This window comes from Serinus canaria, chromosome 9 (genome assembly GCF_022539315.1).
Source record: "Serinus canaria isolate serCan28SL12 chromosome 9, serCan2020, whole genome shotgun sequence".
In the NCBI taxonomy this organism is placed as follows: Eukaryota; Metazoa; Chordata; class Aves; order Passeriformes; family Fringillidae; genus Serinus; species Serinus canaria.
In genome coordinates, this window is record NC_066323.1 from 11,915,697 (window position 1) to 11,941,296 (window position 25,600).

The 25,600-nt window shown below is 53.6% G+C and overlaps 1 protein-coding gene across 1 annotated transcript; it reads left to right on the forward strand.

Annotated features, from left to right (window-relative positions):
• The first annotated feature begins 7,604 nt into the window (after positions 1 to 7,604).
• FAM43A (family with sequence similarity 43 member A) lies at positions 7,605 to 9,686 on the forward strand. Its single transcript, XM_009089156.4, has one exon. The coding sequence runs from the start codon at positions 7,669 to 7,671 to the stop codon at positions 8,755 to 8,757; it is 1,089 nt and encodes a 362-aa protein (XP_009087404.2). The 5' UTR covers positions 7,605 to 7,668; the 3' UTR covers positions 8,758 to 9,686.
• Positions 9,687 to 25,600: the final 15,914 nt, after the last annotated feature.

Genomic DNA, 25,600 nt, shown 5'->3' on the forward strand with positions numbered 1-25,600 from the left:
CGCCGACGGAAGGGGCGGGCGGACCGCCGCGTTCTACCGCCCGCTCCCACCGCCCCTTCCGCCGCCCGCCCCTTCCGCCGCCTCTGCCGCGCCCTCCCCGCCGCGCCCCGGCGTCTGCCACCAGGCGGTGCCACCGCACCGGCACCGGCACCGGCCCTCGCCGGCCAGCCAGGGCGATAGGACACAGCCTGAACCTGCACAAGGGGAGGTTTTGGTTGGACATTAGGAAGAATTTCTTAAATGGTGATTAAGCGTTGGAGTGGATGCGCAGGGAGCTGGTGGAGCCACCGTCCCTGGAGGTGTTTAAGAATGTGGTACTTAGTGCTATGGTCTAGTTGATAGGGTGTTGGTCTCGATATCAGAGGTCTTTTCCAACCCAATTGGTTCTCTGATCATCCATCCATCGGCAGCAGCCGTTGTGACTGGTCTAGGTCAAGATGGGAGAGCAGGTTAAATTAATAAACAACTTGACCTGTACTTGCTCACTGAACTGATTTATGAAGCATTTCTCCTTTATGGTTGTTGGGTTAAGGCCAGAAGATTTTCACTACAACTCTGTAATGTGTATCAGTTGTAACTGGGGAATAACCTGTGTAATCCCTGGAAAACAGAAGCAGACAAAGTTTAACTTCAGGAGTTTGCCACCAACAGCCTGGCAACATGCACAACCCCCTGGGCAGGAGCGGTCTTTTCTCTCTTTATTCTTTTTTCTTTTCTCTTGCTCCATGATAAACGCCCATTAGGAAGAAACAGCGTTTCTTTTCTACTTCTTTTCAAAGCCAGTAACTGCATGGCATAAATTTCCCAAGGACGTCTGATCCTTTGCCATGCTTATCCCAGGCTCTGCCGCCACCACCAGCCTGGTCTGGCCCCTCCTTTGCTTCCTAAAGGCAAATAAAAGAGATGAAAGGAGACTCAGCAGTCGCCTTTTTATTTAGGTGAGGTGCTTCAATGGAAGGGTGGTGGGCTGCAGACAGCAGGCAGACATTTAGTAAAATAATTTCTAATCAAGTAATCTTTAATAAAACCATCTCAGGTCTTTATGTGAGCACTGAAGCAGTAATATAAGTGCTCATTATTGTCTTTCTTTTGTACTTCAGTTAAAAGTTACCTTCCCTCCACAATGCTTAATCACCAGCCAGCCTGGCTGATCCCCACGCCTCAGGTCTGGCAGCACTTCTAACCCCAGAGCTGAGGCACGTGCAGTGCCATTCCCAGGCTGCCCAACCGCAGACAAAATGCTCTAATAATCCCATCGGCACAGCCCTGGCAGCACAGCCTCAGCACCACCAGGATCTGGAGACTGTCAGTGCAGAGTGCAGAGCTCAATGGATCTCCGTGGGACACTTGCAGCTGTGTTCATGGCATGAACTGGAAACAGACACTCAAGGACAGGCAGAAGTGCTGGTGCAGTGGGAAAAGGAGGCTTGCTCCACCACCTGCAACCCATCCTGGGGCAGGGAGGTTTGAGGATAACCTGAAGAACAAAGATCTCTGCATTTAGATTGGGATGTTTTTCCCACACATTGCCCTTCCCCCCACCTTTCCCGATTTCTAGACTGAAGTGCTTCAGGGGACAGTTAACTGCAGGTATTTTCTACTGCCTTTGTGGGACCTACTTAAGCAATGCCCAAATTGCCCTCATTGTTGCAACAGATACATTTCTGGGCCCTTCATAAACACCAAGGAATTATTTCTGTCTGGTGATGCCAGCAGCAGTACAAAGATTGCTTTGAGCAGAGCAGTGCTGAAAGGAGAAACAGACTGGGCCATCCAAGTGACAAAAACATCAGAGCTAGAGTAGTAATTGCATATTTCTAATTGCCATGTTTCTCATCCCTCTCCCATTGCTCTGCTGTGTCTACCTGAACAAGACAGGCTGCTGCTGGTCTCACCTGAACACGACAGCCTGCTGCTCCTAGAAGACATTTATGCATAGATTAATCACACACAGTGAAAAGGGAAACTGAGGTACAGATGCTGTCACAAGAGCTGCACAGAGGCAGCTTGGCATCAGAGTGTGAGCACAGCCAGGCAAGGAGAGCTTGGAGGAGAGGGGCACGCTGCTGTGAAGTGTGATAAAGCTGTTGATTTGCAGCCCGTTCCCATATAATGGAGTAGCTACCACTGCATGCAAAATGAACACAATTCTTGCTGTTGGGTTTTGTTTGTACAGCTCATCTCTTTAACAGAGATGGGCTGGACTGAGATGTTGTCCTGGGAGAGACAGCACCTCTGTGCATCACAAAACTTCTCACCACTCCTTTGAAAAGCACTGAGTGCCCAGCACTGTTGGCTCTTTGGAAACTGGCCACAGCTTTGGGAATTCTCACAAAACCATTGCATAGACAAAGTAAAATTTCCTGTCCTTCCAGCACATTGTAATCATTGTCTTGGGCTTCTCTCCCAACTTCTTCTGCCTTGGAGCCAAACCACTGCTCCAGTTTTTGATGCATATCCTGAGAATTATTTAGCAGCAGCAGCTCTTTTTAAAAAGCCTGTGATAACAGTGCATTTTTGCCTAAAGGAAACATCGTTCTTTCTGGACAATTTTTCCTCCATGTTCCTTTAAGGCAGCACTGGGAGATCTCAGGACTGTGTTTCTAAAATATTCATGTGATAGCTATTCATTATTCATGTAGGTTCACAATGCTCAATTCAGCGGTACTGCCAGCCTCAGCCTGACAAGCAGACCCATTAAGAAACCCTCCCCACAGCAGCTCTGAAAGAACACCAAGACAATTTTGCTCTGTGCACGACTGCAGCTGCTTGAGCCCCCTTCTTTCCAGCTGTACTCAGAAATGGACAGGCACTGTAGAAGAGTGGGAGCTTGTTCCACAAGCTTCCCATCTCTTGGTGAAGGTCTTGCTCCTCTTTAGAAAGAGCAGCATGCTGAAGAAACTCAGAAGCAGGGCTGCCTGGCCAAGGCTGAGACCTGAGAAGGCACCAACCCTACTGAGGCCCTCATGTGAGTTTTTTAGACTCCGTTTCTTCCACCAGCCCTATGAAGATAAAATCACCTCCTTGCCTGGCAGGGTGGGGGCAAGTTAATTAGAGAGAACTGTCTGCCTCTTTGAAGGCACAAAGCACCAGATGGGAAATCGATGGGATTTCTCCAGCTCCCATTGTGTCAGCTCTGCCTGGGAAGTCTCACCACGCTGCCCACTGCTGCCCCTCACCATGGACCCATGGTGGCAGCCCCCAGGATGGAGCACTGAGCAGGGGATGCTGTCCCAACACCACCTCTGTGCCCCTGGACTGGCAGCACGGTATGAAGACGGATGTCCAGCACCAGCCCAGCCAGCAAGCCGCCCCCAAGGGTGCCATGACACCCAAGGGAGGGCTGTGCTCCGTTGGACACCGGCTGCCCTGCTAATTATAGCAGGCGGTGCAGGAAGCGCTGGGCCGCCTGTGCAGGAAGCGGGGTGTGCCGCTCTGGGTGCCTGAAAAACAACCGCGGCAGAGGTGTGCCCGCACCACCACGGCCCTGCCAAGCAGCAGAGCCCCTGCTCCAGGGGTACGGCCAGTCTTCAGCACCCAGAGCAGCAGTGGCATCACCCTTGGTGTCCCAAGGGGATCCAGGCCTGCCTATGCATAGATCTCCCACAGCATTCACATGGCCCCAGCATCACCTGTGTTCCCAGCCCTGAGCCCCTGTGCCCTGCCAGGGCACACCCGCTCCAGGATGGGGTGCTGCTCCCCTTCAGAGAGGCTGCAGGGCAGCAGGGTTGGCATGAGACTTCCATTAAAGGCTCTTAAGGGCCATTCTCCCTGAGCAGGCCATGCTGTCCCCTGCTTTGCCAACTTGTCCCCACTGTTCCCGCTCCTGGCGACAGGCAGCCATCTGTACTTGCTGCTGGCTAGGCCTGGCTGACGCTGGTAAGACTGGGGGCCATGGCACCCTGTCTGCCACCACTGATGGCCTGTGAGGCTCAGGAGCCACTCAGTCTTTCCGCTTCATGGAAAAACCTGTCAGTTCAGCATTTCCTTTGTCCCGGTTTGGAACAAAGAGTCAAAACTTTGACATGTTGCATAGTTATAGAGATTCTGAAATACTTTGTTTTGGAACATACTGAAATGTTGGTTTGCAGTGTTTCACTTTGACTGTGTCACTTCAGCTGCGGTGACACAAGAAGTTCTATTGCTACCTGGAGGGAGGAAACCTGACATGTTTTCATACACTGACAAAATCAGTACATTCCCATGAATTATTTTGATCTTGTCATATCAACTTTCCCCAGCACCTTTTCCCACCACTCTCCCCAATGAGAGATCTGCATCAGCTCCAATTCCAGCTGCTGGGCACAAAAGCCATCCCTGAAGTGGGGCTGTTCCCTGCAGGGTTTCACCCTCTCCCATCAGACAGACCCTTGCATCTCTCCACACTGCACAGGGCAACCAGCATGGGCAGCCTGGCAGCTCCCTCCAACAGAGGTATTGGACAGCTGCCTGCCTGTCTGCACCTCAGAAACACCGTGCACCCCAGAACCTGGGGGCTCATGGTGGGGTGTGACTATGGGCTCCAGTGCAGACTGCAGTGGCCAGGGCAGGAGAGGGATGGAGTGTGGCAAGCAGTGGGGTCTGCCGAGGGCCAAGTGCAGCACTCACTGTGCTGCCGGCTCTGCGCCACAGGGCAGAGATGGTATCTTACAGATTTTCCCACGCCTTGCTCTGGATTTCCATGCATGCACGAAGGCAGGTGATGCTCGGTAGCTGCTGGAATATTGCATAAATAGAGAGCAGGCTGCTGCACTCCCCTCGGGCTGCAGCGCCATGCAGATAAGCCCCCAGCATGCAAGTCCTACACATCATGGGTGCTGCTGGCCTTGCAGGCCAGGAGGGAGCCTCATGCTCCCTGGGAAGCAGGCAGCATGCTTTGGCCACACAGGGCAGGCTCCCCTCTCATTGTGCCTCAGCTTCTCCTCCCAGCAATGAAATACAGACATCCAACACCACAGGAACAGCCTCAAGCATGGAGCAGGTGTCCCAAACTTAACTGGGCTGCTCCCTGCTGCCAGACTTCACCAAAAGGCTGTGGCACAGAACTCAGAGGATTTTGTGTAGGAATTGCTGTCACAGACCACCATGATTCGTAACTTGCTCTTCAGGTGCTGAAGCATGTGGCAATCATCCAGAAGTGAAGCAGTTACCACATAGCAGGAAAGATATGGTCCTGAATTAACTGGGCCCATTAATGAAGCAAAAAAAGCTACAATGGTCTGGCACACAGACTGGCGAGCAAGCATGGCAAGGAACTGAGCTGAGACAGATTCCATTCTTGAGGACTGTGACCACAAGACACCTTCCTTGCTGCTGCACTTCAAGGGGTACAGAGGCAGGTGTTCAGGGGTGCTGCTGCTCCCCAGCCACCATCTGGAACCCCCAGCGGGTCTCTGAGATGCCAATAATGAAACCTCTAGAACCTGAGAATGCAATGCAGAAATGGCAATGCTGCTGCCTTGGGACTGGAGAGGCCATGAGGAGGGCAAAGGAGTCAGATCTCCTCCTCACCTTACACACCACTGAGGTTTGCAGATAAATATGCCCAAGGGCTGCTGGAGAGCCATGGGGCTCAGAAGCCTGCATGAGCCATGCTGTGAAAATGTGAAGTCTACGTTCCTGAACACAGATCACTTTAATCAGGATGGCAGAGCCCAGCATGACTGCAAACAGCTCAGTGGGCATCATTATCAGAAGTTTCTGTGTACCAGCACCAGCCCCCCCAGCTCTAACCTCCCTCCAGAGGCAGCACTACAGGAAGGTATGTGGGTCTCCTTGCTTGCTCGATCCCACCTGGAGCAAACACCTGCCTGCTGAGCCACGAGCCAAAGGCTCAGAACAGGTTCCTCTGCCCAGAGCTGGAGGCAGGCAGGTTTTGGCAAAGCAACTCCCTCGTATGGAGAGACTGCCATGCCCACACATCTCGGAGGAGCAGACGGGGCTGCTCTCAGCACTGCAGCTCATAGGCACTGCTCAGGCAGTGGCAGCCACTGAGCACGGGGCAGGTGTTGGTCCAAGGAGCTGTGGTTCAGCAGGACACCTTGAGGGAGGAGGCAGATCTTTGGACACTTCAGGAGTACCACACCACACTTGGGTGTCAGATGTCACCTCAAGCCATTGGATTTATTTTATATGCACAGCAGCATCTTCTGTTTTCACCTTTCAAGACAAAGAAGACAAAAGAAAAGTACATTGAATGCTACTTGGAGATCAATCAGCTGAACAAATTAGTCTTTCCCTGCCATGCAGTGGGATGGTCCTGCAGGCTGGCAGGAGCTGTCTGCCATAGGCTGCAGCATAGCACACAGCCCCTCCTGTCCCCCCCACCAACAGCACCATGGGGCTCCCAGCGGGTGCCTGACACCCAGCCTGCATCAGGGCTCAGAGCAGAGAACCCGCAGCTGCTGCTGGGCACTGCAGTCAGGGCAGACCTCAGCCCCTCACCTGCCCTCTATGAGGGGGATTTTGGAAATATAAGCAATTAATAGTTTTTGATGCTAGTCACTGTGGTTACTTGCAATTCCCAAATAATCTGCTAGATGGCATTATGTAATAATAGTAATAATAGTAGTAATAATAACAATATAACATACCGGTTTAATTGATCCAAACTCTAGAAATTATTTGTGTAATAATTTTTGCAGGTGTTTACATATTTTACTGCAGGAGTACGTACTGCCCCCCTTTTGTTGAGCATTTATCCAAACCCTGATGAAGTACCATTATCTGCAATGCTGGAATTTCTATTCTTTTTGGCAAGAATCTGACACATGATACAAGAAGCTATAGTAACAACACAGAGACCAACTTTCTCATTATGTCTGTGAGTGTACCCCAACAAGAAATTACAAGACAGCTTCTTGTTCTTCAGGTGCTGAATACAAATAGAGAGCAAAGGATTATTCATACATAATAACTAGTATTTGCTGCAGGCCCTTCAGGTCTCAGAGCCGGACTAACCAAACCGAAGGAAAGATCATGTTGCAAGAGCGTGACTTGCCCATGGCACACCCTGGCCGTGCAGGCAGCTGAGGCTGGGGTTCTCCAGGCCGTAGAATCTCCCAGAGCCTGGGGTCCGGCAGTGGCCTTGGGACTTTTATCAGTTTAAGGGGATTTGGGCAGACGATCCCCCGCGGTGCCCTCTCCATTCGGCCCGCCCGTGCTGACGAGAGCTGCCGGAGAGCGCTGTGGCACCCACCCTCCGCACGTGGCCGTGGCGAGCGCGGTGGGGCGGGACGGGGGTCCCCGCTCTTCCCCGCGGCGGCACCAGCGGGCATCCCCCGCTGGAGGCCGCGCTCCGCTGCGAGCGGGTAGGGGATAGGGGCCGGCCGGCCGGGCTGGCACCGCCCCGTGCCCGCCCCGCGGCGCGGCGGGGCTGGAGCCGGGGCCGGGGCGCCGCGGCGGGCGGCGCAGAGCGGCGGCGGCGGGCGGGCGGCGAGCAGCGAGCCGCCGGCTCGGCGGGCCCGGGCAGCGGGCGCTCCGCCCTCGGTGCGCGGGGCCTCCCCTCTCCGCGCCCGCGGAGCGCGGCGCCCGCCTATATCTACGGCCGCGGCGGCCCGGCGCCCGCAAGGATGTGAGGCGGGCGGGCAGCCCAGCCGCCGCCGCCGTGGCATGCCCCCCCGCGCCCGGAGCCGTCGGCGCGGCGCCTAGCCGCGGCTCCGCGGGGCCATGCTGCCCTGGAAGCGGAGCAAGGTGGAGCTGGCGGCGGGCGAGGCACGGCGGCAGAGCAAGCCCAAGGGGTACGCGGTGAGCGTGCACTACTCGGCCCTCACCTCACTGGCCCGCGCCTGCCCCGAGAGCGCCCTGCACCGCGTGGGCAGCATGTTCCGCTCCAAGCGGCGGAAATTTCGCGTTACCAGCGAAGACCCCACGTATACTGTGCTCTACCTGGGCAACGCCACCACCATCCAGTCTAAAGGTGAGGGCTGCACCGACCTGGCCGTCTGCAAGATTTGGAGCAAGAGCGAGGCGGGCCGGCAGGGCACCAAGATGAAGCTGACCATCAGCGCGCAGGGCATCCGCATGGCCCACGCCGAGGACAAGGGGCTGCGCCGGCCCGGCCACCTCTACCTACTGCACCGGGTCACCTACTGCGTGGCCGACCCGCGCTTGCCCCGTGTTTTCGCCTGGATCTACCGGCACGAGCTGAAGCACAAGGCGGTGATGCTGCGCTGCCACGCCGTGCTGGTCTCCAAGCCCGAGAAGGCGAAGGCCATGGCCCTGTTGCTCTACCAGACTTCGGCCACAGCCCTGGCCGAGTTCCGCCGGCTGAAGAAGCGGGACGACGCGCGGCACCAGCAGCAGCAGCTGGTGGGCGAGCAGAGCATCCCGCTGGTGCCGCTGCGCAAGCTCCTCAACGGGCAGTGCTGCTACAAGCCGCCGGTAGAGCGGAGCCGCAGCGCGCCCAAGCTGGGCTCCATCACGGAGGACCTACTGGGCGAGGAGCAGGAAGAGAGGGCCATGCACTGCGACTGCGAAGACATCCTGGAAGGGCTGGGCGAGCCCGAGGGCGAGCTGCTGCGCCCCAGCACCGGCCGCGGCGAGAGCCCAGAGCTGGGCCAGCTCCTCCGCGACCTGGGCGAGCTCAGCCTGGGCAACGATCTGCGCTCGCTGCGCGCCGACCTGCGCGTCCGCCGCCTGCTTTCTGGGGAAAGCACGGGGAGCGAGTCCTCCCTGGAGAGCGGCGGCACGGACGGGGCCGCCCCGCCGGGCAGCGACGCCGAGCAGCCGCCCCCCGGCGACCCCGAGACCGGCTGAGCACTCGAGCCCATACGGGCGTGCGCGGTGCCGCCGGGGCGCACCGGGTTCACCCCGGGAATGCACGGCCCTGCCGGGGCGCACCGAGTTCCTTCTGACCCCTCCGGGAGTTCCCGGTCCCTGCCGGGAGTGCACGGCCCCAGCGGGGCGCACCGGGTTCCCTTCGGGAGTGCGCGGTCCCTTCCGGGCGTGAGCGGCTCCACAGGGGCGCACCGGGTTCCCTCCGGGAATGAGCGGCTCCGCCGGGGCGCTCCGGGTTCCTTCCGGCCTCTCCTGGAATGCACGGTCCCTTCCGGGCGTGCACGGCCCTACCGGGGCGCACCGAACCCCTCCGGCCCCACCGAGGCCCCTCGGGGAATTCGCGGTCCCCTCGGTTCCCCGCGGTGCCCCCGCGTCCCGCAGAGCATCCCGGGGAGCGGCCGCCCCTCCCGTGCCGGTGGCCGCCGGAGCCGGACCCCAACTCGCTGCGGCCCGAGGAGGGGAGGCGGCCGCGGGCTGTTTACCTCCGGCTCAGCCCTTGAAGATCTGCCAAATTCCTGGAATAGCTTTCCCCGGGGAGGGCGGCGGGAGGGAGGTGTTGCGCCTTGTTTACAGTCAGAAATCTCATATCCGAGAGGCCCCCCCGCCGTTTTCTCCATTAAAGTCACTCCATCGTGCTGTCGTGTCCAAGAGGTTTGCACTGTTGTGAAGTTGGGGTTTTTTTTTATTATTGTTTAAGTTAGACCTCTTTTTTTTTTGGGCCCCGGTCCTGTCCCCGGTCTCAATGCTCTAGATCTTTTGCTGTGCAAAAGAAGACTACTTGTGGCTGTTCACCTGTACATAGGGAAATGTATGCAAATACATTTTGTTATTTTTAAGAACACCACCGTTGCGATCTCCTCTGTTTGCACATATGTGAAGAAAATAAAGATGATGGTAACTTAAATGGGGTCACTGTGGCAATTTGGCCTCTGTGTGTGGATTCCTTTAAGAAGCTGGGTGGGGAGAGATCCCTTGGGAGGTGTTGTAGGTGTAGGAGAGCGCTGCACAAAAAAGCTGTTACAAGGATAAAACGTGATTCCCAAGCTCGCTGAAAATGTTACACTGCAGGGAAACACACTGTGCAGGGCACTTAAGGACTCATAAAAGACAAAGGGATGAGGTTTCCTCTCGACAGCCTCAAACGATGGGCAGGAAAGTGCGAGAAAGCTCTCGAGCTCTCGTCAGGGTGCTCTGGTTTGGATCCTAGTCTGGAGAAACCCAACTGTGGGGCCCTGGCACTGGAGATGCTGCACAGCATTAATGCCATCTGCATCCAGGTGCTGCAGCTGGTCCCTCACTGCTCACAGTGCCAGCCTGAGACAATTTTTAACCTCACTCAGGGTAAGCAGTGAAGTTGATTAGCCATGGGACTGCCATGGTATTTTTAGCTGTAAATCTGTTTGTAAGTGGCAGGCTCCCAGGGCAGGAGAGATGTTCCGGTTTCATTTGTCCCCAAGTGGAGGTATCAATTAAGAGATAATTAATCTGGCATTTCTGATGTCTAAATGTTTTCCACTGTGCCTGTGCTGCAATCGCTGGAGTCGCAGGAATGTCAATGAAAAGCCCAACCAGCTGCCAGGGCCAGGCCACACTCCCTGCCTCAGAACTTGTAAATACCTCATTAAAACCTATTGCAAAATCTGCCACCACAGCAGCGAGACCATTGTCTCAGTATGAGTTAGTCAGATGAGCAGTGCTGTGCCTTTCATGGGAGGGGGTAATGGGGAGAGGGGGGAATCCCCTCAGAGTGGGCACCTTCTTGCCCAGGCACCTTCTTGCCTTATGATGGGCAGTGAGATGCAGCAGGTGGTCACTGCTGGATTTGAGCAGGCTCAGGCCGGCACTGCAGAGGCACACCTTGCTAAAGAAATATTGTATCTTGCTGCTTTTTCTCAGCTAAAGCTTCTTTCTCCTTTCCTAGGGAGGGAAGGGGCACGAAGAGGAAATGAAACACCATGGAGAGCTTATTCCAAAGTGTTCATTCCAAGATGGGGCTTGCCAGAAGTGCCCTGGGCTGAGGTGAGCGCCCCAGGTCTATGCCCAGAGTTCTTTGTCACTGCTCTCTCCCGGGGCAGAGGGAGCAGGCAGTGCTTGGAGCAGGGACCAGTACAGCACCTGGGGAGCAGAGAGGACAGAGAGGGAGTCATGGGGGTTAGTTAACTAACCCGGGGTGTTGAATGACTGGTGGTGTTTGCTTTATATCCTCAGTGTGTGCTTAAAGGTGGTTAATGGCCTGAGCTCAGTCAATGCCTTTCCTCTCTCCAGAAGAGCCATCATGTCTGCAGCAGTGAGAAAAGGTTTTTATCGCATGCCAGAGCTAAAAGCACAATTCCCTGAGCAGCAGTAGCAGCAGCCAGGGCCTGAAGCATTTCCCCTTGAAGCCATTAGCAGGGCTACTGTGCAGTTTCCTTAGAGGCCTGCATAGATCGTTAGCTGTAGAGTCCAAATCCCTTTGTGCCTGGGATATTTTGGTACTAGAACCATAGAAAAAATTGTCATATGTATGTCTGCAGTGCTGGTGTGAGGTTATTTATGTGTGCTTAGCTGCCCTGCCCTCCCCACAGCAGCATGCCTGAGCTTGCAAGTGAGAGCAAGTGCATGTGAGGAGAAAAAGGTAATTTTATTTTCCGCACAGCAAATTTGAAGGAACATCCTCCTAGAAAAAGGAGAGGAGAGAGCTAGACCTTCTCTCCAATAGATTTGAGTAAAAAGCTGATCTGCTGCTGTTTTTTCCTTTTAAACAAGTAGCTGCTTGCAAAACTGAAAAGCCTACTGCTGACTGATGCGCTGGTTTGGGGAGGTGCAGCAGGGCTTTGGGAAAGGCCTGTTTCCATATGCAGAGGGTAAATTGTTCTATGGTCTGCTGGCTGACACGGCTGATGCCAGCCCCTGTGCCAGGACTGCTGCCCACTGACAGTGTCCCAGTGCTCGGGCTGTCAGCAGAGACACATTCCCTGTTGATTGGGCTCCATCCATCAGCACTAGGTCAGCCTTATATCTGGGCATGGTGAATCAGGCCCTGATGCTGCAGGGGTGGGAGGGCTGTGCAAGGAGCAGCACAGACTCTGAAACTGCTCCCCAGGAGCCCCATCCCACCTCTGCTTTCCCAGGGACAGGCAGGCAAAGGGAGAGCAAAGGCAGCCTGATAGCTCTGCCAGTAGGTTTGAACTCTGAGGGAAGAAGTCAAATGTGGGAACAAGTGTTTGCGGAATTTCATGCATTGCTATCTGCTCCTGGTGCAAATCACCTCCCTGCCCAGGCTCAGTGGGCTAGTCAAGGAGGTTTCCAGCACAGAAAGGTTGAACGCTGAGCTTCACACATCTCTGACCTAGCAGGCAGCGTGTGATGAATTGGCCAGAAAATACCCATAACAAACAGCACTAGGAAAGGCAATGATCCTGCTCTGAGCCTGACATGTGGAGCGATGCTTTGGCAAGTCAGCTTAGGTGCTGCACCAGGTGCCTGAGGTTCCCCAAGTCTGTTATGGCTAAATAGAGCATGTTATTATTCCAGCAACAATGATTGTCCCCAGAATATGAAGAGATTAAGGGGAAAAGAGCCCTTTTTGCTAATACTATTTATTGATTGTGTATTTGCTGGTGTACTACAGATTTTCTCCTGAAAATGAGGCTGAGCGGGGACATACAAATGTGTTGGCAGGATCCCATATACAACTTCTTGTTTTTCTCTGCCCTTAGCATGCCCTTGTCCCATCTTTAGATCTTCCTCATCCACAACAGGAAAAAATATCATGTGCAACCAGAAAAATTAGCCAGTAGTCAAGTGGAATGAGCCAAGACATGAAATGACTTTTAGCCCAGACTGTAGTACTGATTTAGATCCAGAATTATTTGCAGTTTAGTTTGGAGATGTGCCTTGCATGGGGCACATCTAGTTTTCCTGAACAGGGGGGACGATGTGGGAACTGTTGGCTGAGGGGCTGCTTTGGACTCCTGGATATGAAATCTTGTTGAATGGCACCAGGTCTGTGGTGAAAGCCTCTTCCTTTTGGGGACTACAGGCAGTACTCAATATCAAATACAACCCTGGGACAGTTGCAAGTCACCTTCAGCACACACACTGTGACTCTCAGAGAAGCAGGAAGGCGTCAGGATTTCCTCCTTGGCGGTGTGTTGGAGAAGAGCAGCTGACCTGTCCTACTGCTCTTAGTCATTCGCAAGGCATCACAACTGTCCCATTGCCCAGTTACTGGTCATCACACCAAACCCTCTATTATTCTGTGGGGGAAAGCTCCCCAGTTTCAGCCTGCGTGGAAGGCACAGGGCAGACAACCTACTGTCAAACTGTCCTAGGGGTTGTGCATGACAGCACTGCACAGCCCCTGGTTTTCTTGGGTGAGGGTGTGCAGGGTCCCACTGATGATGAAAACAACTGGTGTGCTGCAAGGAGGGTGCAGTGCCAGCCAGCTGTGCCTCACCTCCTGCTTCTCCTGGAGCTGGAAAGAAAAAAAACCTTCATTTTCAAGGTCAGCAGCAGCCCCAGCTCCCGCAGAGCTCATGTGCTGTGAAGGCGTCTCCCCCTCCTCACCCCAGCCGCTGGTAGCAGCAGGGGCTGTTTTCCTCAGCAACTGGAAGGAGATGATGTGCAAGGACAGGAATGTGAGGGCAGGCAGCCAGGGCAGTGCAGGGACAGCGTGGGGTCCCAGAGGCCAGGCCAGGTCGGTTCATCCGCGGGGCTCAAAGAGCCCCATGGAGGAACTGAGCTGACCTGGCCTCTGAGGTTCTGCTTCTCTCCATATCTCCATCTCCCACCCCAGACAAGGTGACACCTCCAGCTTGCTGCCTGGTGCCTTGTAGGGGCCTGAATCTTGGTTAATGCCTGGCAAGGTGCATGTGCTGGAGGGGGGGAACAGAACTGTCCGCTGCTACAGCCCAGCAGGAAACCAAAGCCATGCATTCAGAAAACCATGATATTCCCTCTTGCCAGTGGGGGCTCTGCCTGGTGGGAGGGCTGAGCGCTATGAAAACACTCAGAGAAACAGTTATATAATGAAGGACAAGGTCCCAATCCAGCTCTTGGCTTGACAAAGTGGCTCTGCAAGCAGCTGAGCTCCAGGCTGCAGCTGCCCAGCACCCTCCAAGATCCAGCCCTGGTCACTGCAGTCTGTGCTGCTGCTGAGGGGTGGAGGTAGGAGAAAGGCTGCAGAATGCTTTTTCCCAAGCTGGGAAATGTTCTGCATGCTTAGACTTGGTAAGCCAGAGCACAGCTCCCATCTGTGGGCTTAAATCAAGCTCCTTTGATGGTAGGAACTGGGCAAGGTCTGGGACAGGATAGCCCAGGACTGATGAAGGTCAGGGTCTGCTAGCTGCAGGCATCTTGGCTTTCATGCCGCTGCCCAGATATCTTGGACCCAGTGGTGGCACATCGTGGTATACATCATCTGACCCTATGCCCCAAAATAGGGGCATATGTCCTCAAACACATGTTCTCTGCTCTGTGGGAAGGACCCTGGAGAACTGGTCACAGTAAAGAGCTTTGCCTCCTCCCTTACTCTCCTGCTCCTCAAAGGAGGGCAGCTGGGCAGCCTGCCTCCTGCAGCTAGTCCTGCTGCCACCCCACAAAGAGGGGTGACATGCTTGGTGTCACATGCTGCTGTGGCCCAGGCAAGCAGTGGGGACACAAGGAAAAGGCTCTGGGATGGGATTCAGCACTCCTCCCGCAGCACCGTGAAGCTGCACGAGGTCTGCTCGGATGCATGAACAAGCTGAACCATGACATTAATTAGAGCTGACAGTGTTCCTGGAGGGAGTGGAGAGCAGCAGCACCAAAGCTGCTGCTGGCTCTGTGTGCAGAGCCAGGCTCTGCACCAGGCTGACCTGACTGTGCCATGGTCCTTGAATCTTGCCACACTGGGGTCTGTGCTCACTTCAACTCCAAAGATCAGTGGGAGGTACACCCTCAGCCCCAAGGGAGAGGAGAAGCAGTGCCTGAATCCAGCCCTGCTGAGCATCTGCCCAGCATTGCTCTGCTCCTTCCAACCAGCCCTAACTGCAGCTGAGCACTGCCTTTCCCAGTCCTGCACACATCCCTCTGGCTCTCCCCTTTTATTGTGGGTCTTTGCCCCCAAAGTGCTCTGCCCTCAGCACCACTGTTTCTTACAAGATCTTTTTCCATCCCAATTCCCTGCTGAGTAACAACTGCCACTTGCTGCTGTTTCACAAATGTCATTGAGGATTGCCTGCACTGGAACACAGTACAGGCAACCCACAGCAGTAAGGGTTCCTCCTCCACTGGGCAGGGAACAGTTAAGGGAATTAGGATAAAAAGTTGATATAAATAATTTGGTAGCTCCTCTAGGAAGATTGCAATTTAGCTTAATTATCATAATTACATTTTCAATCTCCCTGCTAATACTTATGAAACAATAGAGTCAAGTGTGAATGCAGCTGCCTGCATTTCCTACCAGTAACTTCTCCTTCTGCTGCTTAAAACAAGTCCATGGGGACACTGAACAAGGCAGCAGGGATGGCAGGTAGGAATATGGTATTTCCCAGCACCTTGTTTTGGGCATAGGGAAGGCTCATTCCCCTCTGCCTGCCACAGGGATTTTAACTTCAGCTCCAGGATTATGATTGTCTGAAACTAGCTCACTTTGGTGTAAAAACATCATCTCTTCTGCTGGAAGTGGAGGAAAATAGTCTGGAAATATTTCTTTCTGAGCAGGGAGACCCATACTTTCTCTGCCCAATCTGTGGTTGATAACCCCCCGAGGCAGCTCCATCTGTGCTTGTGGTGGCCCAGGAGATGAGACCAGTGCAAGCAGAGAGCCAGGCCTAGGCAGCTGCTGGCAGGAATGTTCATTTACAGCAGCTCATCAAAGTTGAGTGTTAGTGATGACTTCTGAACATGGCCAAGACCATGTCTGCCCTGCAGCCTGCTCCTGCCTTTTCTCACCTGGGAAGAAATGGATGCCTATCTCAGCAGCAGAGGCAGGACCTGGGGTCTGTGCCCTGCCAACTGCCTTATCTGGGGGTCCCAGGAGAGCCTGACCAGAAGGTGTCTTGCCAGTGCCCCAGCAGCAACAGGCACCATGGCCAGAAGGCAAATGAGCAAAGGGATGCAGCCACAGAGAGCTGAGTAAGTGCTGCCTCCGTCGTGCACAGACATCTGAGGAGCACCCAGGGCCACGGGAAATGCTTCCCCATCCCTGCATCTGCCTTCATTTGAGATGTAGCACACAATACACAGCCCTTGGCTCCGCAGCAGCAAGTCCATCCCACGTCCCAGTGTCCCCCCAGGCATCCCCAATACCTCCACACATCCAGTTCTGATCAGAGCAGGACTGAGGCAGCTGTATGAGTTCAGGCTCCCTCAGGGCAATCTGCCACTATCCTTGTCATCGTTTGGTGACACTGTGTCCTGTCCTGCCATAGTGTTCCGGCAAGTTGTGGGTTGGGAACAGAGCCGCTTATCTTTAGTGCTGCTCTGATCTAATTTTACTTTCTTAAGCAATCTCCAGGCTTTAGAGAGTGTTTTGTAATGCAAAGGCTCTGCATGGCAAGGAGGGGAGTCCCTAATACAGCAGTTATCCCACATGTACTGGTACAGCAGTTACCCCCACACCAGTACAGCAGTTACCCCCACACCAGTACAGCAGTTATCCCCACACCAGTACAGCAGTTACCCCCACACCAGTACAGCAGTTACCCCCACACCAGTACAGCAGTTATACCCACACCAGTACAGCAGTTACCCCCACACCAGTACAGCAGTTATCCCCACACCAGTACAGCAGTTATCCCCACACCAGTACAGCAGTTACCCCCACACCAGTACAGCAGTTATCCCCACACCAGTACAGCAGTTACCCCCGCACCAGTACTGCAGTTATTCCCCATGCATGACTTTGTTCTAAAACCCTCTGGCTGCAGGGCTCAGCAAATTTCCAGCAGAGCATACAGCATGGTACAGCTGTGCAGGAGACCTCAGATCCACCAGGGTCTGCTGGAGCTGGAAGTCACTGTGAGATCTGCCTTCTCTCTGTTTGGACTCCCAGTGCAATCCCATAAAGACCTCTTGGTTACTGCTGCTTTGAGTTAAGCTGTACCCCTGCCTCTGCACAGGTCTCAGTGTTGTTACCAAAGAGAGACCCACCAAGGAAATCACACCCTCCAGGCTGCCACCAGAGAGACAGAGGAGCAAGGACCATTACAGGCAAAGGATATTGCAAAGGCCTGGTGTGCAGCAATAGTAAGACCAAGAGTCCTTACTGCATCTCTAGGCTAACCTAGAGGTGAGGTTCATCAGCCAGGCCATTGATTTTCATTATTTCTGCTCCCCAGTCTGGGCTTCCAGGACTTGGGATGTGACCTGAACTCAGGTGCACTCCATGGCCATGCAGCCCCCTGTGAAAGCAGTTTCATGTACACTTGCACTCACGCTGCCCCATGGCACCTCTGTAAGTAAAGCTCTGCAGAAGGCTATTTCAGGACCCAACATGACTCTCCCTGATGTCAGGACCAATTAGTTATATCCTTCAAAGGAAAAAAAGTCTACTAAAGCCAGCTCTGGTGGGACAATGACATTAAGATGTTCCAGGTGCTCATCTGGATTCCCCAAGCAAACCAGGAGCTAAACATAGCCTTGGGAAAGTGACAGGAGGGGGTGGCTGCTGTCCTCTGCACTGAGGTCTCCTAGGGCAGTCATCTCCTGCGCGGGCCATCTCTTCTCTTTAGTGCCCTGACCTGCCCTTGCTCTGGCCCTGTGCAGAGCATAGCTCCTAGCTGAGATCAGTCTGAGCTCATCTTGGTGGGCTTGGTTCATGCTTTATCCCACTCAACCAGGCCATTAAATCTCACAGTCATTTTCCAAGGAGGAAATTTTTTCCTCTTCATTTGGAGGAAAAAGAGGAAAAAATAATTAGTCAAAATAGTGAGAGACAGAGAATTGTAGGCATTTCATATTCTCATTGTCCTCCCCCACAATGGTATTATCCTTCTCTAAATAGATGCTGAGCTGAAGACATAACAACACCCTACTTCCCCCAAATAGCTCGAGTGAAACAAATGCAGGAAGTTTGAAGGGGTTGGAGCTGTGGCCAGACAGGAGCCTGGGCACCCCCATGGGTTCCCTGGGGCCAAGGGGGCTTCACAGGACTGGCAGCTGAGCTGCAGTGAGCCAAGACCCAGGCTCTTGCCCTCATGAAGAGGGGCTGCTGCCCTTGCACTGCAAAAGAGGTATGGGAGGTTTGGGAGGTCCTGGCCCTCAGTCCCCATGTCTGGTCCTGGTGCTGTCCCTTTCCCTAAGAAAACACCAGCAGGACAGCTCTGAAGCATAGCAAAGGCAGCAGGAGAGACACAGACTCCACAGCCCATCACGTCTCGCTCCTAAAAGCTGGTGGTGGTGGGCTAGCCTGTCTGCCCCTGGCACAGCACAGCCCTGGGAGCACCTGCCAGCCAGAACAGCCCCAGTGCCAGCACCTCCATGGTGTGATGGGAAGGAAACCGGTGTCCCTGGCTGGGTGCAGCCGAGTTGTGCCGCTGGCACCGGTGCCTGCTGCGGTGTGGGGAGCCCTGCTGCTCCCACTATGCCATGCATGGGGTGATGGGGACACTACAGTCCTGAGCAGCTGCCACAGTAAGGTGCTTCATATGGGGGCTTGAGGTTCCCCTGTCACGCTGTGTGCTGTGGGGACAGCACTCCCTGCCCTCTTCCCAAAGCCGAGGTGACATTCTCTCTCCCTGGCAAGTGCCAAGCCTCACCAAGTACCTGGGGCTGCCTTGGGGCCCCAGCAGGAGCTGTTTTATCAGGACTGGGGGTATGACATGCGAAGGCAAAGCCCCTGGCAAGAGCTGCACTGGTTTATCCCTGGGGAAGAGGCAGCCCCTTCAGACAGCGCCTGCCTGCAATCCCTGCAAGCCTTGAGCAGGTTCAGCTCTAGAGCAAGGCTCAGTCACTACTGCGACTGAAGATGTTGGACTGAAGTCACAGTACTTCAGCAACTTTTCACAATTGTCTTTAATGGCAGAACCATCAGTAAGGCACTCGAGGTGCAGTTAAGACCTTCCCTCCCTGAGGAATGCTGTTGACTGAAACCAAAGCACAGAGGCAAGGAAATTGCTCGATGAAATAGTTTGGTAATTGTGAAAAAGAAGAACTTGTTTTCTTTGTCTTGCAACAGCAAATTGCACAACATGACCTGCAGTGGCTTCAGCTCAGCAGGTTTTCAGGAGGAGGTTGTGGGGTGATTTAAAGTCCACACTGTGAGGAGGGAAATGATTCCAAGACTGCTATGGATGGTATGGTATCCATAGGCAATGTGGCAGTGGCTGATTGAGGTGGCAGTGATTGTGTTTGGTTTCCTATTCTGGTGGCCTACCTGGGCATGGGTGAGGTCTCCTCTCCTGTTTGGTGGCCAGCTCAGAGAGGACCTGGCTCAGCCTCAGGGCTTGCCTGTGTTCTCAAGGTAAAGTGAGCTAAGGCCCACTGATGCATTGAGCAAGAGGAGCTTTTATGAGCTCATTTTGCTCGGTTGTTTTAAGAACCATTATGGTGATGATGACTTTTAGCCCTGTAACATAAAAATACTCTTTGTCAAGGTGAAGAGATGCTCTGCAAGTCAACCCAAGATAGAAGGAGAAGAAAAGTCACTAGGAGAGGTCAGTTATGATTAATTACTTATCCTGCTGTCATCCCTATGTACCCCAGGCCCAGACATGAGCTGGATGTGCTAGGTGCAGGACAAAAAAATAGAAGACAAAAATAGGTAGTGCTGAGAGGAATCAGCAGCAGATACCAGAAACAGCCCAGGCCGGAAGAGTAAACCCAATCTGAGGTCCCTATAGGTCCCTCTCCTTCCTCTCTTCAGATTCTTTCCCTCCCCAGGTGCTGCTGCCTCATCCTGGCTTTGTCATTCAGATGCAAACTGCAAACGGGATGCTCCAGCATGAGTCAATGGCCTGATACCTTACATTTAATTCAATTCACAGAAGTCTACCAGGTGCTAAGAGGAAAACAAAAAAAATAATCCCACAAAAATCTTCCATCTCTGTTTTGTCCCAGTTTTAAATGGTACAATCTGTGCTTTGTTCTTAGCTATTGTTGCAAAATTGAACCACTTTCAGCCTCTCACCTTACTGAACTGCAGGCTGCCTCCATGCAGAGCTGCTGAGTGCAGCATGGAATGAAAGCCCTTGCTTGGCCTAGAAACCTGGAATGTGTGAACCTCGTTAAAATGCACATGGGGAGCTGGGTTTTGAAGTGGAGTGAAGCCAAAAGCAGTGAGCTCCCAAAGGATGCTGTGTGGCTGTTCCCAAGATGAGGAGCACACCTCCAGCTGAGAGACACGCTGTACCTGCGAGTCCTGTAATGCCTCCCCATAACAGCCCTGGCCTAGAAATAACTCGGCACTAGAAGATGCTCTCAAGAGACTGATGAATGTTGCTGACTCTCTGCAGCATCCCAGCGGCTGCCTCCTGCCTGGTCAAGCCTTCCCTTGGCTCACCAGCACCAGGCCCTTCCTTGAGGACCTGCAGCACCCTTGTTTGACAAGCACTGCGTTTTGCTCAGCTGGGATGGAGTTAAAACATCTTTGGTTCTGTAAACATTGCAGGCATGTTAGCCTCCCCTGAGGCTCTGCCAGCCTGAGCAAATCCAGCATGCAGAGCTGCCAGGATAGTTTCCCTTACTTTTTGGAGACGTGACCCTGGGAAGACAATGAGCTCTGTCACCTCTTCCAGCTGGGAGAATGCCAGTGCTCAGCAGTGCCAGCTGGCGACTCCCTGGTATCACCATGTCCTCCTCAGCCATGGGCTGCACACTCCCCTGGACTCTGAGGGGCCAGGGATGCTGCAACAATGAGACCTGAGGCCACTCCAGCCCTCTAGATACCCTGGGACTGTGGCCACTCTGAGCTGGCTGTAGGGAGCTGCCCCCCAAGTCATCCCAGAACCTCCTTCATCCAGTGGCAGGTAGCTCCTGGAGAAGCCCTGGCCTCAGCCAGGAGAATATGGGACAGCAAAGGTAACTGCAATCTGCCCAGTTCTTCCGCCATGCAGCCAGATCCATGCTCTTGGCCGCTGTGCAGGATCTCTGTGCAAAGCTGAACAGCTGCTGCACTTCATTTCCCAAGTGGCCACTGAACAAAGTGAGCCCTTGCCCATTTGAGCAGCGCTCAGCAGCAATTCTGCACAGCCCAGAGACCTGCAGTGCTGGAGGGTCAAAGTTCAGAAAGCCATTCCCCTGTCCATCCATCCATCCATCCATCCATCCATCCATCCATCCATCCATCCATCCATCCATCCATCCTCTTTCTCTGCAGAGAAGGCAGGGATGCTCCTCCTCTCAGCAGGTAATGTAGGGAGGATAATTCACTTATGAAGTAATTTAGTGTAATTCTTAGTTATTAATACTGTGCTTTATATTTTTTTTAGGTTCTGTGTAATTGCTCTGCTGCTCTGACTCATGCTGTTCCAGGGAGTAAGAGCTGTGCACTGTATTAGCACTGCATGCAAGATGCATGAGCTCCTTAGCTCCTGCCTAGCCTGGCTGAGGGGATCCTCTCCCCTTCTTACCACACCAGACCCTGACCTGCCCCTGCAGTGCAGCAGGGACAGCTTGATATCTGTAACCTGCTCCAGCTCATGGCCCTGGGCTCCTGCAGCAGCACTGATTTCTCTGCAGTCACCCTAAAGGAGAAGCAAAAAGCTCCCTGGTATGTTTTATCTGTGTCTGTCTTAAGCACTGAAGAAAGGTGTTATTGGAGCTCAGCAGAAGGGTAATTTTTTTTCTTTTTACATGGTTGAAATGAGAGTTATATGTGCAAAGCCATAAACTGTATCTGATGCCCATCTGGTCTTGTTCACCCACAGTACCTTTCAAATAGTGTCCCAGATCAGCACCCTGGAGGCCTGATTTGCACCCAGAGGTCTCCAGAGGCCCCAGGCCTTCCCCCTCCCTGGTTTGCTGTCCACAAGGCCCATTGCATTGCTCCCAGAGGCTGTGTGTGAGCAGCCTGGTTTCTGACCCAGACTCCAGCTCCATGGCAGGGCTCCCAGCCTTAGCCCCCCATTCCAAGAGTTCATTGAGTGGCCTCAATCCAACCTCTCCCTCAAGGACAGGGCACGTTGCTCAGTCACAGCTCTCATATCCTCCCTACAGGTGATGTATCCCCTACTGTGGGGCCTGGGGGTGTGTTAGTTACACAGTAGCTCTCATCATGTGACATCTGCAGTGAGGAAAACGTTTCCACAGAGTCCAGCACAGCACGTTTGGCACACTGCTATAGGGCTGCCTCAGTTTCCCTTCTAGGTGGCTAAGCCAAGAGCTAGCAGCCACATTGCTCTGTGCTCCCTCCAGGGCAGTGCAGCAATGATCCTGCCCTCATTCACGTTCCCTTTGGCTCCTGGATTCCATCACCCTGTCTGTGGGTCAGGGAACCGTGACCCACACCAGCCACCCTTTGCAGAGCCAGCAGGATGTGCAGGGGTGTGTGGGGAGGCGTCTGACAGTGAGGCCAATGCCACTCTGCATTGGCACCCTCTGCCAGCCCTCTCCTTGGCAGGGCCTGGAGGCAAGGGATGCTCTGCCTGGGGCTGGCATGTGTGGCAGCTGGATATGTTCTAGGTAGCTGTCCAGAGGGTCTGCTGGGCAGCCAGGTTCCATGAGTTATTTATAAGCTCTGGGAGGGAAGCAGTGATAAATAATACATTGGCACTCTCACATTCTGCGTGCATGTGTCTACAGATAAATATTTCATTCTCAAGGAATACACACAGATGCCTGTTGATAAATAAAAATTGGAAAATGTTCTATTGGATGGTGTTAAATATGACTCTCCCCTTGCATCTGAAGAACACAGTGTACCTGGTGTACAGCACGAAGATGCTAATTTCCCTCAGCAGAGGCTGCCTAAAATGTATCACTGCAGCACACTGGGCACGGTGCCTAGTGTAGCACACACACCCCAGAAACATACAGCCCTGGCTTTTCCTTCCACACCATTATTTTAACATCACTTTTATAACAACACTATTCAAGCAGCTTTTCTAATTATACCTTGCACCGACTGGGCTCGGGACTCTGCAGTCAGCCTTCTAAATATTAGCAGAGAGACCCAGAAGGCAGCACATTTCTTCTTGTAAGTGTCATTGGAATTTGCAGTGTGCTCAGGCATGACTGGCAGTGCCAAGTTTGTTACTGCTGTTTAATTAGGCAGGTGGCTTCTCCCATTGGAAAAACATGAGATATTGAGTAGGATGTGAGAAAACCCATGGGTCCTACCAGCCCTGCCAGGAGCCAGGAGCTGCCTTGCATTGCTTCCTACAGCTCTTGGGGACACAGGGCATTCCTGGGCTTGAAGGCAGCTGGAGGGAGATGCAACCCTCTCTCCAGAGTACTTGCTCTCAGTGCTTGCTGCTTGGAAAGCCCAGAGCCCACGACTCAGCTTTGGCCTCTGCCAGCCCAGCACCAAGAACAGGTGAAGGAGTTGTTTTTTCCCTAAATATGTTTTCTAGAGCAGGTCACTACTGGCTGTCTCTGAATGAATGCAGTGCTGACGTGGATTTAGCAGGGTCATTGTTCAACTTGGCTTTCATAGAGAAGGTTGTGGGCTGCAGATGCACTGGCAGAAGCCTCTGGCACAGCCTGGGCAAGCAGCACACTACGTGCCTAGGCGGCTTCTTCACCAGGAATGCCGATGCAACATACTGGAATATTTGGAATTTTTCCAATGGCTGGAGTTGGCTGCACTGACTTGTGATTTTTTATGAGTAACCCTGTTTTGTGCTGTGCCATGCTGGCTCTGGTCCCAGCAGTCTGCAGGAAGCTCCCCGCATCCATGATACTATGCTTTGTGCCACCACCCAGAGCAACAACGAGGGATTTTCCACCTGGAAATCCCAGGGACTGGGCCAGGCTGCAGCAGCAGAGCTTGGCAGGGAGACTTTGATCATCAGCCAGGGCTTGTTCCCATCAGCGGTCCCAAGCAGGGATGCAGCACATCAAAGGGCAAGGAGGAATAGCTCCTGCTGAGCACAGCAAGGCTCCGTGCCACCAGAGACTGCCCCGGGCCCCTGGGAAAGGCAAGGCACACGGAGCCACTGCCCCAGGGAGGGGAGGCTCGGAGGAGCTGCAAGGCAGATCCAGGCTCAAGTAGAAAAAATAGGGAAGATGGTCCAAGGAAGGAAACAGCAAGGAGGCAGTGGTGGTAAAGCCAGTCAGGAGGCTGGGGGTGTGCTTCCAAACTTGTGTTTTCTAGAGTCATGAGGCACCAAGTCACCGGGGTTTGTCTTTAGCAACCCTTCTCATCCCCATCCTGATCCTCATCCTCAGCTGAGCTCCATCACTAACAAAGGTGTCCATCCAGCTGACAATGAAATTGTAGCCACGTTTCCCTCTCAGCATTCCCTGATGGGCATTTTATCCTGAGCTCCCCCAGGAAACTGCTCTGCCAGCCAGAGGAGTTAGAATACATGGAACTCCATATCGAGCAGGGAAGCCCTGAAAGGAGCAGCACTATTCCAAGAGGTGCTGCAACTCAGGTTTTGGAAACTGGACTGCCAAGGGGACACAACTGGCAGTGCACTGGGGGATGCACAAAGTGCCCCAAACCTGCAAAGAACCTGTGGATGTGGTGGTGCAGGATTGCACCTTGCAAAACACGACTTGGCAGGCGGTGGGGAGAAGTCCTTTGATGTCGTGTCAGCCAGGAATTTCAGCCCTGTCAACTCCTCCTTGAGGGAGATCTGCATCCTTGGGAGGAGGCTTTCAGACAGGAGGGCACCAATTGATACTAACAGGGGCTGTACTACCTGTTCTCTCTGAGCATGGACTGCCATTCCGGCTCATGCTGTACCTTTTTCCCCTGACACCTTCTCCCACTTGCCATGTGGCATCACTGCCAGCTGCCAGGAGAGGTTCCTTTTGTCCATCCTCCTCTTTGGCAAAGATTTTTTGTGTGGTAGCATCTTTTGCTTTTCCCCCACCTGGTACTTGCATGAAGCATGCAGAGAGATCATTTGTTAAGCCTAGGAAGTCTGAAGCCACAGTACATGTAACTAATGGAGGAAGTGTGGGAATTTTATTTCTAGTCTGATCTAATCCCTATGCTGCAGGTCTCCACTTCTTCCAGCTCCATTAGGAAATTCCCATGCTGAGTAATATGGCGATGAATTGACTCAGAAGGAAGATACATTGCACCCAAGCCTCATCTCACCCTACTTTATTATTGGCTTATCACACTGAGTAAACTGGAGTAATAGTGCAGAAAATGGCTCCATCCACATTATGCCCATCACACATGAGGATTTCCTGCTCTGAGTAAGTTGCTGTCACCAGTGGCCAGACCCACCTCTGGCAGCAGTTTCCTGGGAACACCAGGCAGTGTAAGTGTGCTATGGGGCCAGGGGCTTTACCCCCTGGGACAGCAGGGCAGGGCCTCACAGTGGGACAGAGCAGGACATGGGGGGCAGTCCCACTGCTGGGCTGCCCCAAGGCTGAGTTCAAGGTGGGAAGTCCACCTGCAAATCTGGACCAGAGGTACCCATGGCCAGGCAGACCATGTGGGTGCTCTCCTCTTTACTGCTGGTTTGGGGAGTGACGCCTTCGCAGTGGTGGAGCAGGGGCAAAACCAGCATCTCCCCAGGAATATGTGCCTCCTCTGACTAGTGTCTGCAGGCAGGGCAGGCTCTGACCAGTGCCCAAGCCTGGGGCTTTGCTCCCCACAGGACACTGACCCCACATCCTCTTCCTGCTGGTCCTGGCAGGGGAATGCTGGGATGGCAGGGACAGGCACAAGCAGGTCACAAGGACAAGTGACTGAAATGTCCTACATAACAGTGAGTGGGAGAAAATCCTCCACCCC